General features: G+C 36.5%; 1 protein-coding gene across 1 annotated transcript in view; it reads right to left on the reverse strand.

The window, feature by feature from the left end:
* Window positions 1-1,568: 1,568 nt before the first annotated feature.
* The window catches only part of LOC114337500 (MORN repeat-containing protein 3-like), a 68,600-nt gene continuing 54,945 nt past the window's right edge, over window positions 1,569-15,223 (reverse strand). The window contains exon 4 of the mRNA XM_050648380.1: window positions 1,569-1,765. Within this exon, the coding sequence (XP_050504337.1) occupies window positions 1,625-1,765 (141 nt within the window). The 3' untranslated portion in view covers window positions 1,569-1,624. The remainder of the gene's footprint in view (window positions 1,766-15,223) is intronic.

Consider the following 15,223-nt stretch of genomic DNA (forward strand, 5'->3'; position numbering starts at 1 on the left):
GCGAGCCACATGTGGCTCTTTGAAGGATTATTTGTGGCTCTCGATAAACGTACCCACCTGAATTACTTTTAATTTTTGTGTTTCAAAATGTCTTGAATTATTGAGGACAAATATAAAAGACTAAGCGTAACATCGGGGCTTAAAGGAGACCCCTTATTACTAGTACTATTCAATTTCGCGTTAGAATATGTAATAAGTAAAATATCTGAGCTGATAGGGGGATTTGCAAATCGAGACTCAAAACTATTGTTGGCCTTTGCTCATAATCTAGGTGCAGTCGCTCATTCTACAAGAGACGTGAAAGAGGTGTTTTCACAACTCAAAGAAGAAACAGGCAGTCTGGGCCTTCGAATAAATAAAGAGACGATGAAATATACATGTTAGTAACCAAAAATCCAAGACCAAGAGTCAGGCAGAACATACTAGTAACCAAAAATCCAAGGCCAAGAGTTAGGCAGAACATAACTATAAATGACCACAACTTCGAAGTAGTAAAAGAGTTTAAATATCTAGGGGCAGTAATCACAGATGAGAACAACATATAAAAAAAGGTCTCAGCAAGGATAGCTGTGTGCAATAGGGCATTATATTCTTATCATCATCATTAAGATCTAAGCTGCTAAAAAACAATGTAAATACTCCATTAGTGTACGTGCCAATTATTCGCCCAATTGTTACATATATGGAAGTTAAATGTGAAAAGTTCTCAGAATTGGTCACGGTGTATGGTGTCCGGTACTAAAAACATTGTCAGACACATAAAAGACATATATGAAAGATAAGATGAGCAGGTCATGTCGTAAGATCAGAAGAAGGCAAAAGGGTTACACGCAGTGTTTTTTGAGAGACGGTAAAAGATCAGTAGGCCGTCCCCGAAAAAGATGGAAGGATGATATGAAGAATCAAAGTATCCTGAATTGGTAAAGGCGCCTTGTAGAAGTACTTGCATATTTAAAACAACGATGTAAACAATTTTATTTCACTTTAAAATTCGTGAAATTCAAACAGCGAGAGAAAAATTTATTACCTTTTTTACACTTATTAAAAAATTGTTTAATTGCGGCTCGCGAAAAATTTCAAATTTTGAAAAATAGCTCGGACTATCAAGGAACTTGGCCACCCCTGTAATAGAAGTATAACTACTTACGTGCGTACAAAGTACTCGTGTTAAAAAGTACATTTTTAAGGCACTCATGAAAAACTTTCACATGCGTGCCTTAAAATTGTACTTTTAACACTTATATCATAAATAACTATTAAATATAATATTAATCACAGGCTAATTATAATTAATATTCAAATGATATATCTTTAATATCGTATAAATATCTTTCATAGTACCTATCTATGAATTATTTAAAAATAATAAAACCCATAGATTTTCAAATCAATATGTTTTGGACTTCTGTAATATTCTATTTAGATGGACTTTAAGTTCGTCTGCTTAAAACCGGCAACACTGAGCTGCAAGGTTCCATAAGCTTTATATTGAGATATGCTGCCCACACTGCAAAGTGACTGCGGAACGCAGAATAGATAACATTTTAATAATTAAAAAAAATACTCTATCAATTTCTACTATTTATTTACATACAGTCAATTTATATTATTTTTTATTAAAAACTTAATTTGACATTTTAGAATAATTTGTGGACCGTGGAGAGAATATTTCAAATGTGTCTTCGTTCAAACAAAATTCATTAAATCCTGCTAAAGCTTTCTTTTCCTCTGCAGCAATTATTTCGTTTAGGTTTATCAAAGTATTCTAAAACAAAAGATCATTACGAGGGTAAGGTGAAAAGTTCTCGAGGCACTGTTTTATATGAAATTCGTTGTAAAGAAAATATATACAGAGTGATTGACTAGTGTGATAAAGCTCAGTAGATCCGCTATAGTAAGAGATAGCAGTAAAAGTTACTAAGAGAATTGTAACCAACTTTGAGCTTCACATTACAAAATTAGTTAGGGTGTTCGATAACATATAGTCTCAGACATACTTATGTTTTTTTTTAATGGAACACCCTGTATTTTATTTTATATTTGAAATTTTTTTTATTTCCCCATTACAAAAATATAAAGGCTTGGTATGTTATAATACAGGGTATTTACAAAGTTATAACCAATTTTCTCAATGAAAATCGTAACAAGTTCAACTCCCTGTGTAAATAAAAATAAGCACAACAGCAATGGTTTATTAATGCCATATTTTCAACGAAAACATTTCGTTTATAAATTCGCAAAAGTGTGTGTGTTATTGCGTTGCCGCTCCTGCAATACTTAGATCAGATTTATCGATGGATTCTTATGTAGTTTTTTCTTCTGAATCCAAATCTGAAAACGGCATTTCGATATTTCTAACCGTCTTCGAGATAATCGACTTCAAAGTCTAAAATGTGACGTTACAATCGTTTTATTTTCTTCCGACACAACTACACGTCCAGCTGAAATCGTTGGTATTCTTTTTCTCATGATCATCTTTCAGTGCGTCACAGTTTTTCGATTTCTTTCTAACGCATTAAATTGTATGTGACAGAAAAAAAGGCACGTCCGTGATTACAGACATTTACAACATTTATTCTAGTTATTCTAGTTGTCGATAGATGGCTCCATAATAAAAAAAATAATTCTTTTTAATTAGATAATAATATTGCAAATATCATCTGTATAATTTATAAGACTATACAAATCAAAGAAAATACCATTTTATAAATTCAAGAAACACATTTGATTTGTTTTTATTCCAAATTCAAAATAAAATGTGACAACTGTCAGATTTATCTAAAATGTCATGTTAGAATAAATGTCATAAATGTGTATTATCACGGACTTACCCTTTTTCCTATCATTTGTTACGCACTGAAAAATGCTCATGAAAAGGACAATAGTAAGTAGGCTAGTTTTTAATCTCAATTTGTTCAGCAAAGCATAGGTTATTTACATTTGAGTTTGACACTTCGTGAATGTCAAACTAAATTTTAAATTAAGTATTAATAAAACAGACAACAGAGAAAAGAATCCACCAACAATAGCCGAGATTAGAACAGCAGTAGACAAATTAAAGAACAATAAATCACCGGGATCGGATCAAGTAGCATCGGAATTACTGAAGGAAGGAGGAGACGCACTACAGAAAACAATACATGAATTGATAACAAAGATATGGTCAAATAAACAGCTACCAGCGGAGTGGAATAGTGGTATTATTGTACCATTACATATAAAAGGAAATCAGTTAGAATGTGGAAACTACCGTGGAATCACGCTGCTGAATGCAGCATACGAAATAATGTCCAACGTCATTTATGAAAGACTTAGACCACACGCTAAAAAAAATAGTTGGCAGGTACCAAAGTGGCTTCTGTAGACAGAAGTCAACAATAGACCAGATATTTGTTCTGCGACAGATCCTCGAAAAAACAAGTGAACATAACATCGACACACATCATCTCTTTATAGACTTCGAAAGCGCATATGACAATATAAACAGAGAATTCTTAATAAAAGCAATGAAAGAATTTAATATACCAACACAACTAATAGAACTGATAAAAGAATCTCTAAAAGTAGAAAGTAAAATCCGGATACAAAACGAACTAACGGAAACAATAGATGTGAAAAAGGGACTACGCCAGGGAGACGCTCTATCATGCATCTTGTTCAACATCGTACTCGAGAAAATAATGAGGGACACAACAGTCAATACTCGAGGAACAATCATTAATAAAAGCGTGCAAATACTAGCATTTGCAGATGATGTTGACATAATCGCAAGATCAAGAAGAGAAATGATAGAGGCATTCAATCAAATAGAACGAGCTGCACAAAATAGTGGCCTTAAAATCAACTAGAACAAAACAAAATATATGCAGGTAAGTAAAAACACAGAAATAAGGCAGCCACAAAATATAACAATAGGAGAATACAACATTGAGGGAGTAAAAAACTTTACATACTTGGGATCCCTAGTCACGTATGATAATAACGTAGCAGAGGAAGTGAAGAGGCGAATATTTATTGCCAATAAAAGTTACCATGGCTTAATTCGGCAACTAAGATCAGATAACGTCGAAAGGAAAACTAACATTCATTAAAATAGGCCGGCTGCGTTGGATGGGACATGTAGAAAGAATGGAAGAAGGCGAAATACCAAACAAAATATTCAAACAGATGCCAGTAGGAAAAAGAACAAGAGGAAGACCGAAGCTGAGATATTTAGAACAAATAGAAAATGATATAATAACTTTAAAAATAAAAAACTGGAGAAAAAAAGCACAAAACAGATCAGAGTGGAGAAGAATCCTGGAACAGGCCAAGACCCAGAAAGGGCTGTCGAGCCAGTGATGATGATGATGATGATGATGATGATGATGATGATGATGATGATGATTAATAAAACATCAATGACATTTGATAGTGAATTTAATTATTATATAAATAAATAAGATGATAAAAATACGATTTGAGTATATTTTAAAAGCAATAATTTATTAAGTATATATTTACGAGTATACGGCCTACCCTTTATGATAAATGGACTGTTCCATTTGTTATGAAATTAAAATACAGGGTGTTCAGAAACTCTACCGACAAACGAAGACAGGAGGTTCCTCAGATGATTTTAAGACAATTTAACCCAATTCATCTAGTCCGAAAATGCTTCCTAAAGGAGCTAGAGCTATTTGAGCATGGCGTCTGGTAATTAGTTTATCTTAAATATCTCCAGAACGCTTCTATTTAGAAGAACGAAAATTGGTAAACATATTTATCTTCCAGGGATAAATCGATTCCGTTAATTGCAAATTTCTAGTACCGGTCATAGGCGTCCGTTTGGGTAGGGCATCAGTTATATTATCGCATAACTTTTTTGTTTTCAATTTTTAAGCACTTTTGAGTCTGGACTATTAAAATGTAAGGTATTATAGTACTAAAAGGTACTCTTACTTCAAGTCGATAGGATACACCGTTTTCTAGAAAAATCGATTTGAAAATTTTTCGTTTTTTGAAAATAAAAAAAAAATTAAAAAAAAACTATTTAGATAAACTAAAACTGGTACGTTTATTTATATTCCAGAGGTGAATCGATTTTATTAATTGTGAATTTCTAGTACCGGTCATATGCGTCCGTTTTGGGTAGGTCAACGGTTATTTTATCGCATACCTTTTTTGTCTTTAATTTTTAAGGATTTTTGACACTAGAATATTAAATAATGAGGTATTCTAGTATTAAAACTTACTCTTGCTTGAAGTTGGTAAAATACACCGTTTTTTTTTTAATTTTCAAAAAAATTTTCAAATTCAGGAAACGAAAAATTTTCAAATCGAGTTTTCTAGAAAACGGTGTGCCCTACCGACTTAAAACAGGAGTACCTTTTAGTACTAGAATACCTCACAATTTAATAATCCAGTATAAAAAGTGCTTAAAAGTTAAAGACAAAAAAGTTATGCGATAAAATAACCGTTGTCCCACCCAAAACCACCACCGAAAGTCACCATAGATGGAATCGATTTATCTCTGGAAAATAAATATGTGTACTGTGACATTATTTATGATGCTGCTCACAACCCGGCCTATTTATTTCCGAAGCTTCTCGGCGTTACGAGAAAAGGCCAGACCTTACCAGGGCGTTCGAGGCGAGCGCTGCCGAAGTATATATAAAGAACCGAAATTCGTCCGCAGGCCAGTCAGTTACTAATTTCGACGCGATATTATATTGTTACGTTTTTGTGAACGGGTTTGAAATGTATTTTTAAAGTAGATAAATAAATGTTTGCAAATGAATTAAATAAGTTAGTATGTAAGTGTAAAATAAATTAGATATATTGTTGTAAAATTAAGTGTTAAATTGTAAGTGTTATAAATTAAACAATTTCAAGTAAGTCTTTTATGTATTTAATAATAATTAAAAGTCAATTCGCGTAATAGTTCACAAATAAATAAATCAGTACAGTAATAACCCAACAAATGGTGTCAGAAGTGGGATAAAAAATAAATAAGTAATATAAGCTCGGTTTAATACAGTGTGGAATCTTTAATAATAACTAAATATAAATCGTAATAAATAAAGTGTGTGATCATGCCTTCCTTGTGTAAGCTAACAATTGCAGACCTGAGTTCTACTGGGAAAAAGGCTGATCTAGTTGAACGTCTGAAGAACGCACTAAAAGAAGAGGGTCATGATCCAGAAACCTACGTGTTTGAGGACAAGCATGCTGCTTTAATTTCGTCAATAATTTCTAAAGAGATTTCGCAAGTTTCTGGCGAGATTTCGAAAGTCTCAACAGAGATTACATCGTTGGAGACCAAAGTTTCTAGTGAAATCTCCCAAGTTTCGACAGACATTACATCGCTAGAGAACAAAGTTTCAACAGAGATCACATCGTTAGAGAAAAAGGTTTCTAGTGAAATTTCCCAAGTTTCCTCGGATGTTTTGAAAGTTTCGACAGACATTGCATCGTTAGAGAAGAAAGTTTCGGGTGATATTTCATCCCTTGACAGCAAAATGACTAACGAGATCTCTGCTAACATCTCTAAGGTCACTTCGGATTTTGACGACAAGATATCGTCCATAAAATCTACTTTTGAAGAAAAGATCAAGGAAATAGAAAAGAAACTGGAGGAAACGGAAAAAGTGGACAAAGTGGTGGAACCCATCTTAACAGATATTAAAGATGATGAAACCAAATACAAGTTGGAGCCACGGTCGATAGTTGAAGGGAGTGTAGGTCATGCTCGTGTTAAGGTGCCAAATTTCGACGGAAAGTCATCATGGAACGACTACATGAAACAGTTTGAATCGGCGGCCAGAGCGAACGGATGGTCCGAAAAAGAAAAAGCTGTAAACCTCACTATTGCTCTTCGAGGCGACGCTTTGGATGTCCTCCAGACCATAGCCGTAGAGGAGACAGATGACTTCGAGCAGCTTAAAAAGAGACTGAATATGCGATACGGGGACGAACATTTAGAGCATGTCTATCAGTCGCAGTTTAAAAATCGAAGACAAAAGAAAGATGAAGCTCTTCAAGAATATGAGGTCGATATTGCCAGGTTAGTACGGTATGCATATCCAACAGCTCCCGAAGACATGATGGAAAAGTTGGCTGTTCAAACATTCATTGACGGCCTTCGTGATCATGAAATGCAAAGAACACTGCGGTTAGCTCGTCACAAGACGCTGGTCGATGTCTTGTCTGCCGCCCTCGAATACGAATCAGCTACCCAGGCCTCTGGCGGGTACAGTAAAGTTAGGACTGTGAAAGATGAAGAGGATGAAGATAAACTGGACCAGATTGTCAATATGATAAAGGGCATTTCATACAAGAAAACGAAGACCATAAGGTGCTGGAATTGTGGTGAAATGGGACACGTACGAAGTTCATGTAAGTACCCTAGGTACAATAACAATCAAGAGACTCACCAGCAGGAAAACTAGAACGGGTCGGCCTTAGGGGGGCAGCTTTGACCCGCAACTTTTCCAAAGACCCTCTCATACTAATAGCTTCTTTGAAATGTCGTGAAGATAGTGTATATGTAGATGGAGAAATAAATGGTAAAAAGTATACATTGTTGGTGGATACCGGAGCGACCAGGACCATTATACGACCGTCAGTTATAAACAGCCGTAAGAAACTCTTACCAACGAGGTTGCGACTGCGGACTGCCACAGGTGAAAATGCCAACACCCACGGAGAAATCCAGATACAATTAGGGATTGGAGCAGAAAAGTTCGTCCATACTGTCATAGTCGCAGACATCGAAGAAGATGTTATATTAGGAATGGACGTAATGAATTTGCATGGATTTCAATTGGATTTTAAGAACAGGGTAATCAAAGTGGGCAACGAGGAGGTATTTCTTCATCCACATGATGACAGCACTGTGCTAGCAGCCATTAAAGAAGATACAGTTGTGCCTGCGAGGAGTGAAACGATCATCGTAACTCGGCTACAGGGAATTGTAGAAGAAGGAACACCTGCTATGATGGAGCCATGGAACCACGACGAGGAGGTTGGCCGAGGAATCATAATTGGAAAGGAATTGGTTACTTCTGCTAAAGAAATTCCCGTGAGATTGATTAATGTCAATTACTACCCGGTGACCATCAAGAAGGAGACAAAAGTAGGAACTTGTGTACCCGTGACGTCCATAATCCGTCAGACAACAACATCAGATAATTCCAACGACAAGTTCGACCAAATGGTTGCAGTTGCAGGCCAATCTCTAAATCAAGTGGAGAAAAGGAAATTAAGGGAATTTCTTCGGCAATATCGTGACATATTCGTACCGGAAGGAGGAAAGACAGGAAGAACGACAGTTGTCAAACATAAAATTGACACTGGTACCGCTAGGCCAATTCGTCAAACAGCTCGACGATTACCACAGGCGAAGAGAGAGGAAGCTGAAAGGATTGTTCAAGAAATGAGGAAAGACGGGGTGATAGAATCTTCTACGATCCCATGGGTCTCTCCGGTGGTCCTGGTCAAGAAGAAAGATGGAACTACGCGGTTCTGTGTGGACTACCGTTTGTTGAATAATGTTACCAAGAAAGATAGTTATCCTCTGCCTCGGATCGACGACACGTTGGACACATTGGCTGGAAGTAAATTGTTTTCTACGTTGGACTTGAAGTCTGGATATTGGCAGGTAGAAATGGATCCAGTGGACAAGGAGAAGACGGCCTTCACGACAGGATCTGGATTATGGGAATTCAACGTTATGCCGTTTGGACTCTGTAATGCTCCTGCGACATTTGAGAGGCTTATGGAAAATGTGTTGAGAGGGTTATCTTGGAAAACGTGCCTGGTGTATTTAGACGACATAATCGTTTTGGGGGAGACGTTTGAAGACCACCTGAAGAATTTAGAAGACGTTTTTAATCGACTTAAATCTGCCCAGTTAATGTTAAACCCCAAGAAATGCCAGCTATTTCAAAGTAAAGTCAATTATTTAGGTCATATAGTCAGCAAAGAAGGAGTGGCCGTGGATAAATGAAAAATCGATTCCATTAAGGAATGGCCTGAACCAACTGATAAACATCAAGTGAGAAGTTTTCTGGGACTATGTACATACTACCGGAGATTCATTAAGAAGTTTGCAGATATTGCTAAGCCATTAACGCGACTTACAGAGGAAGCAAGGGATTATTGCTGGGATGGAGACTGCCAAACGGCCTTTGAAACTTTGAAGAGGCATTTAATTACAGCGCCAATATTAGGGTATCCACTGCCAGAAGGAGAGTTCATCTTAGATACAGATGCAAGTAATGTGGGGATTGGAGGAGTGCTGTCGCAGATTCAAGGAGGACAGGAACGAGTCCTTGGATATTTTAGTAAAGTGCTTTCAAAACCTGAACGAAATTATTGCGTCACGAGAAGAGAACTTCTAGCAGTAGTAAAATCAGTGGAACACTTCTATCAATACCTCTACGGAAGGAAGTTTCTAATCCGAACCGACCATGCCGCCCTTAAATGGTTAATGCAGTTTAAGAATCCAGAGGGTCAGATAGCCAGATGGATTGAATGACTTCAAGAATATGATTTCAAGATCGAGCATCGGGCCGGAGTTAGCCACAGGAACGCTGATTCTCTATCTAGAAGACCGTGTCCAACAGAATGTTCCCATTGCCACAAAACAGAGTCAAAGGAAGCAGCAGTACTAAGAACAACAGTGGTCAACGACGAGTGGACGCCTACCAAGATCAAGGAAGAACAAGAAAAAGATCCAGTTTTACAGAAGATTCGAAAATGGAAAGAAGAAAATCGTCGACCATCTTGACAAGAAATATCAAGCCTAGGCTCAGTAGTTAAGACGTATTGGGCCCAGTGGGACTCATTTATCTTGGAAGACAGCTTGCTTAAACGAGTAATAGAAAATGATGATGGTTCAGTGAGGAGAACAGAGTTGGTGATTCCAAAGAGCAGAGTAGCCGAAGTACTTCGTCAGTTACACGACAGTCCATCAGGAGGGCATTTTGGTGTAAAGAAGACCCTTCAGAGAATTCGGGAACGATTTTATTGGATGAATAGTTCCGACGATGTGAAGGACTGGTGTAAGAAATGTACTACCTGTGCTACAAGTAACGGACCCTACCGGAAAAGAAAGGCTCCTATGAGACAGTACAATGTTGGAAGTCCGTTTGAAAGAATAGCTTTGGATATTGCCGGGCCATTTCCAGAAAGTGACAATGGATGCAAATACATGTTGGTGGTAATGGATTACTTCACGAAGTGGGTGGAGATCTACGCAATTCCAGACCAGAAGGCCGCCACTATTGCAGATGTGTTAATCAAAGACTGCTTCAGCCGATTTGGAGTACCTCTGGAGATCCATAGTGACCAAGGAAGGAACTTTGAGAGCGATCTATTTCAAGGAATCTGTGATAAACTAGGCATGAAGAAGACAAGAACCACGGCCTATCACCCGCAATCGGATGGAATGGTGGAGCGTATGAATAGGACAGTCGGCAAGTATTTGACAAAGATGGTGTCCAATCATCAACGAGACTGGGACCAGTACCTTCCGTTCTTCGCAATGGCCTATAGATCTGCTGTTAATGAATCAACTGGCCAAACACCAGCAAAAGTCCTATTTGGACGTGAGATGCGTCTACCCTGTGATCTAGAGTTTGGATGTCGACCTGGAGAAGATGTTGCTGGTGAGGATTACGTGAATGAATTACGAAGAATAATGGACGATATACATGAGTTGGTCCGTTCTAATCTTCAGATCGCTAGCGACCGAATGAAGAAACGATACGATACCCAAGCCGAGAAGGGATGTTTCAAGGAGAACGACAAAGTCTGGCTTTATAATCCAAAGAAGCGAACAGGTTGTTCTCCCAAGTTGCAGCAGTTCTGGGAAGGTCCGTACCTCATTGTCAAGAAAATTAATGACGTTATCTACCGAATAAGCAAGATTCCTAGGGGAAAGCCGATGATAGTCCACCATAACCGGTTGGCGCCATACGAGGGAATCCACGACGTAGATGAAGAAGTAGAAGTCAACCAATTTCGAGAAATACCTGACCTCACGTTTGAAGAGTTCATGGGGGCTTACGGAGGTACCGGTAAAGCGAGACATGGTGTTACTACTGAAGAAAAGCGACATCTACTCGCACTTCCCGATGACTATTCACTGGCCATACCATCCCGGCCAGTATCAAAGACGCACGAGGGTTGGCATCCGCCTTCCGAAGGAAGTTTGGTCGAGTTGCAGAACTTCAATGCCAACTGCCAGCTCCTGGCAAAGCATTGAAACTCCAAGATGCATCACGTTACCTATTCTATCTGGTAACAAAAGACACTGTCCATGACCAACCTACCTACCAAGATGTATGGGATGCATTAATTCAATTGAGAGAGCACGTGTTGGAGTCCGACGTGCAAAAGTTAGCCATGCCAAAGTTAGAATGCAGCCAATTAGACTGGAGAGTTGTCCGAAATATGGTGGAAGAAATTTTCCAAGACACCGAGGTCCAGGTGTTAGTCTGTTGCAATCCGAATAGTTACTGGTGCGGAGCGAAGACCGTTCCCTGTCACTTTTTTACAACTGGGAGTTGTAAAAGAGGGTCCAGTTGCAGATACCAGCATCCAGTTCGAGTCCCGCCAAGGTTCCAGGAGGAACCATCTTTTAAGGAGGGGGCAATGTGACATTATTTATGATGCTGCTCACAACCCGGCCTATTTATTTCCGAAGCTTCTCGGCGTTACGAGAAAAGGCCAGACCTTACCAGGGCGTTCGAGGTGAGCGCTGCCGAAGTATATATAAAGAACCGAAATTCGTCCGCAGGCCAGTCAGTTACTAATTTCGAGGCGATATTATATTGTTACGTTTTTGTGAACGGGTTTGAAATGTATTTTTAAAGTAGATAAATAAATGTTTGCAAATGAATTAAATAAGTTAGTATGTAAGTGTAAAATAAATTAGATATATTGTTGTAAAATTAAGTGTTAAATTTTAGGTGTTATAAATTAAACAATTTCAAGTAAGTCTTTTATTTATTTAATAATAATTAAAAGTCAATTCGCGTAATAGTTCACAAATAAATAAATCAGTACAGTAATAACTCAACAGTACCAATTTTCAATTTTCTAACTAAAAGCGTTCTGGAGGTATTTAAGAAAAACTAATTACAAGACGCCATCTTCAAAGAGCTCTAGCTCCCTTAGGAAGCATTTTCGGACTAGGTGAATGTGGTTAAATTTTCTTAAAATTATCTGAGGAATCTCCTTTCTTCGTTTGTCGGTAGAGTTTCTGGACACCCTGTATAGTCGGTTCGCTAAACTCGACACAACTGGCTAGTGAATTTAGTAGGTAATTTTTTTGTTTTTTGCGAATTTTGCCAAAATTGGCAAAATTACTAATTATTTAGTAATTATTAACTAATTAGTAATTATTTTTTTTGCCAAATTGGCAAAATTATTGACTAAAATCACTTGCCAGTTGTGTCTGAGTTTAGCGAACCGACAGTATAAAAAATTATGGTCTGATATGTGCAATTACATCCTTCTAATGGAAAAAAATATTTGAAGATTTTTCTCAAATTATGGATACCAACAACATTTTCATTTATAACTCTTTTATTTTTAATTTGACGAAGAAAAGTTATTCTTCATAAAAAGCTCTTCATGTTCTAAGATTTATGATGCAACCAACATATTATATAAAATTTTAGTAATTTTATACGAGGTATATAAAAATATAAATTTCGATCAAGAGTAAACTACCTTTACAGTTCATAACATTTAAATTAGAATGATATAATTGCACATTAAAACATATTTATTAATTCTAAACTACTTTTCATAATAGCAATTTTCCATATTACGAATTAAAATACGTAAATAAACAAAGTTTTCGTTATGATAATGCTCGCATTTTCAGCTTATTTTATTTATTGTCAAAATTTTCAAAAATGATTAATATTGCTAATTTTTTTATATCGAATACATGGTGAGTCAAAACGCAAGCACATTATTTTCCCAATAATTTTAAATAGAACACCCTGTATTTTGTGTCACTATCAAAAAGTACCATTACCGTACTTTAATTTTTATATAATATTCCCTATGTCTAAATTTATTAGTTTTCGAGATATTTTCATTTTTCAGAGCAAATAATTATTAATTAGGTATCTAAATTATTCCAAATTTTAAGTAAGCCTTGACTGAATTATTTGAGACTGACAGTTAACCACAATAAAATTGTTTCTGTATTGTAAACTAACAGTTCACCCTAATTATTTGTCTTGTTATTAAATAGTTAAGATGAATTTTACTGTTGATGAAATGGTAGATATGATCTGGATATTGGGGAAGTGCAATAAAAATTCGTTATTTATCAGTAAGAATTTATCATGAACGGCTCCCTGAAAGACGACAACCTACAACAGCAAGCTTTGAAAGACTGAAGGATTGGTTTAACCTCATTGGTTCAGTTATGTATGAAAAACACGAACGTACAAAAAGTACTGTAAAGGTATGATTCCGACAACGACTGCAGACGGCAGTTACAGTTGTACCATGACAGAGGTCATTACTTTGCACTATTAATTTGTATAATTATTAGCAACTGACGTTCTGCCGGACAGCAGTTGCAGTCAGATGTCGGAATTAGTCTCATACAAATTAATAGTGTGCAAAGCAGTGACGTCCGTCACGGCGACAACTACAACTGACGTCTGCAGTTGCCGTCTGCCGTCTGCAGCCGTTGTCGAAATTGTACCTTAGAGAGGAAAACGAAATAAATGTGTGGCTGGCAGTTACAAAAAATCCACCTACAAGTATACGAAATATTTCCGAAGAAAAAGAAACTTACTACTCTGTGCAAAGAATTCTTGAAAAATACAGAATGCACCCTTACCGCATTCAATTAGAATATTGTTTTGTAGATGGCCTTAGATACAATTAATCAACAAAGAGATTTCTTCGATAATTTCTTCGTACTATTTGGAGATGAAGCTACGTTTCATAAAAACGGTTTTGTTAACAGTGTAGGAATAACTTTCATTATTATCCCACAACTAATCCATACCACATAGTTACACACAGTCAAACTAGATGGTCGCTGACCGTGTGGGAGGTATTGTTGGTAACTATATTTGGACCTATATTTTGTTGAAGAAAATCTTAATGGTGAAATGTATTTAGATTTTTTAGAAATGTATTTAGAAAATATGCAAAAATTGATTTTGGGCCACCACTGTGGATTGTAAAATGTGCATAGGTCATAATTTGTAAGTTACACTGCGTTGTTTTATTTTACATAAGTACTTTATCAATAAAACGAACAGATGACGAAAAAAGAAAAAAACAAAAACTGGAACCCGTCAAAGCATATATGAGGTCTACGGCGCCACTGTGCCGTAACGGTTGCTTATACGAAAAAAATGAATAGGACCTAATTTTTAGAGTAAATTGTGTTCTTTAACCTTGTATAAGTTTTGTTTAAAAAGAATGCATAGGTAATGAGAAAATCGTAAAAACATGCTCGCCAAGGGATAGGGGTAGTTTCTGCAGTATATTTTCAAGGATAGGGGTGGTTTCCGCAGGGATGTTGCAATAACCATACATATTTTTGAAAAGCACTATTGATGAAGCATATGCCTATATGGATCAAGAAGCAAAAAACAAAAAAAAAATTTCAACCCCCCATTTTATTTATTTTTTTTGGCTACAGGGGTTGCACTAGGAAATCGCTTTTGGTGTCCATGCATGGGTAATAATAACGTATACAAAATGATATATGAAGCATATTAATAAAGGGCATTGTGTGTGAAGGATTCCAAGAAAATCACTTAATTTATTAATTCTTCTTTTTTTGGGTTGGTTCCTGGGAAAAAATGGGGGTGCATTATACAAAATTTGTAAATAGCACCAGTACATGGGTAATCGCTGAAAGTCTTTTTACTCTAGCATAAACGGTTCAGATGGTATAAAAAGGGGTTTTTTAAAATGTAACACCCTGTAATTAAAAAAAGGGCAATTACCCTTAAGTGAAACCTATACCAAAAAATCAATCAATTATTTGTGAATAATTACCGCAGGATTTCTTCTTAATTTCCTTTACAGTTAGGGAAAATATATATTTTTTAAAAACATCTTTTTTAAAAACTTGTCAACTTTGGGGCGCCACCCCCGCTAAACGGTGGATGATAGACAGATGCTTTTGGGAAATAAATCGTAGAAAATATAGTCCTCTTCATATTTTTATAAAAGAAATTTTTTG

The sequence above is a fragment of the Diabrotica virgifera genome, chromosome 4 (assembly GCF_917563875.1).
Source record: "Diabrotica virgifera virgifera chromosome 4, PGI_DIABVI_V3a".
NCBI classification, from domain to species: Eukaryota; Metazoa; Arthropoda; class Insecta; order Coleoptera; family Chrysomelidae; genus Diabrotica; species Diabrotica virgifera.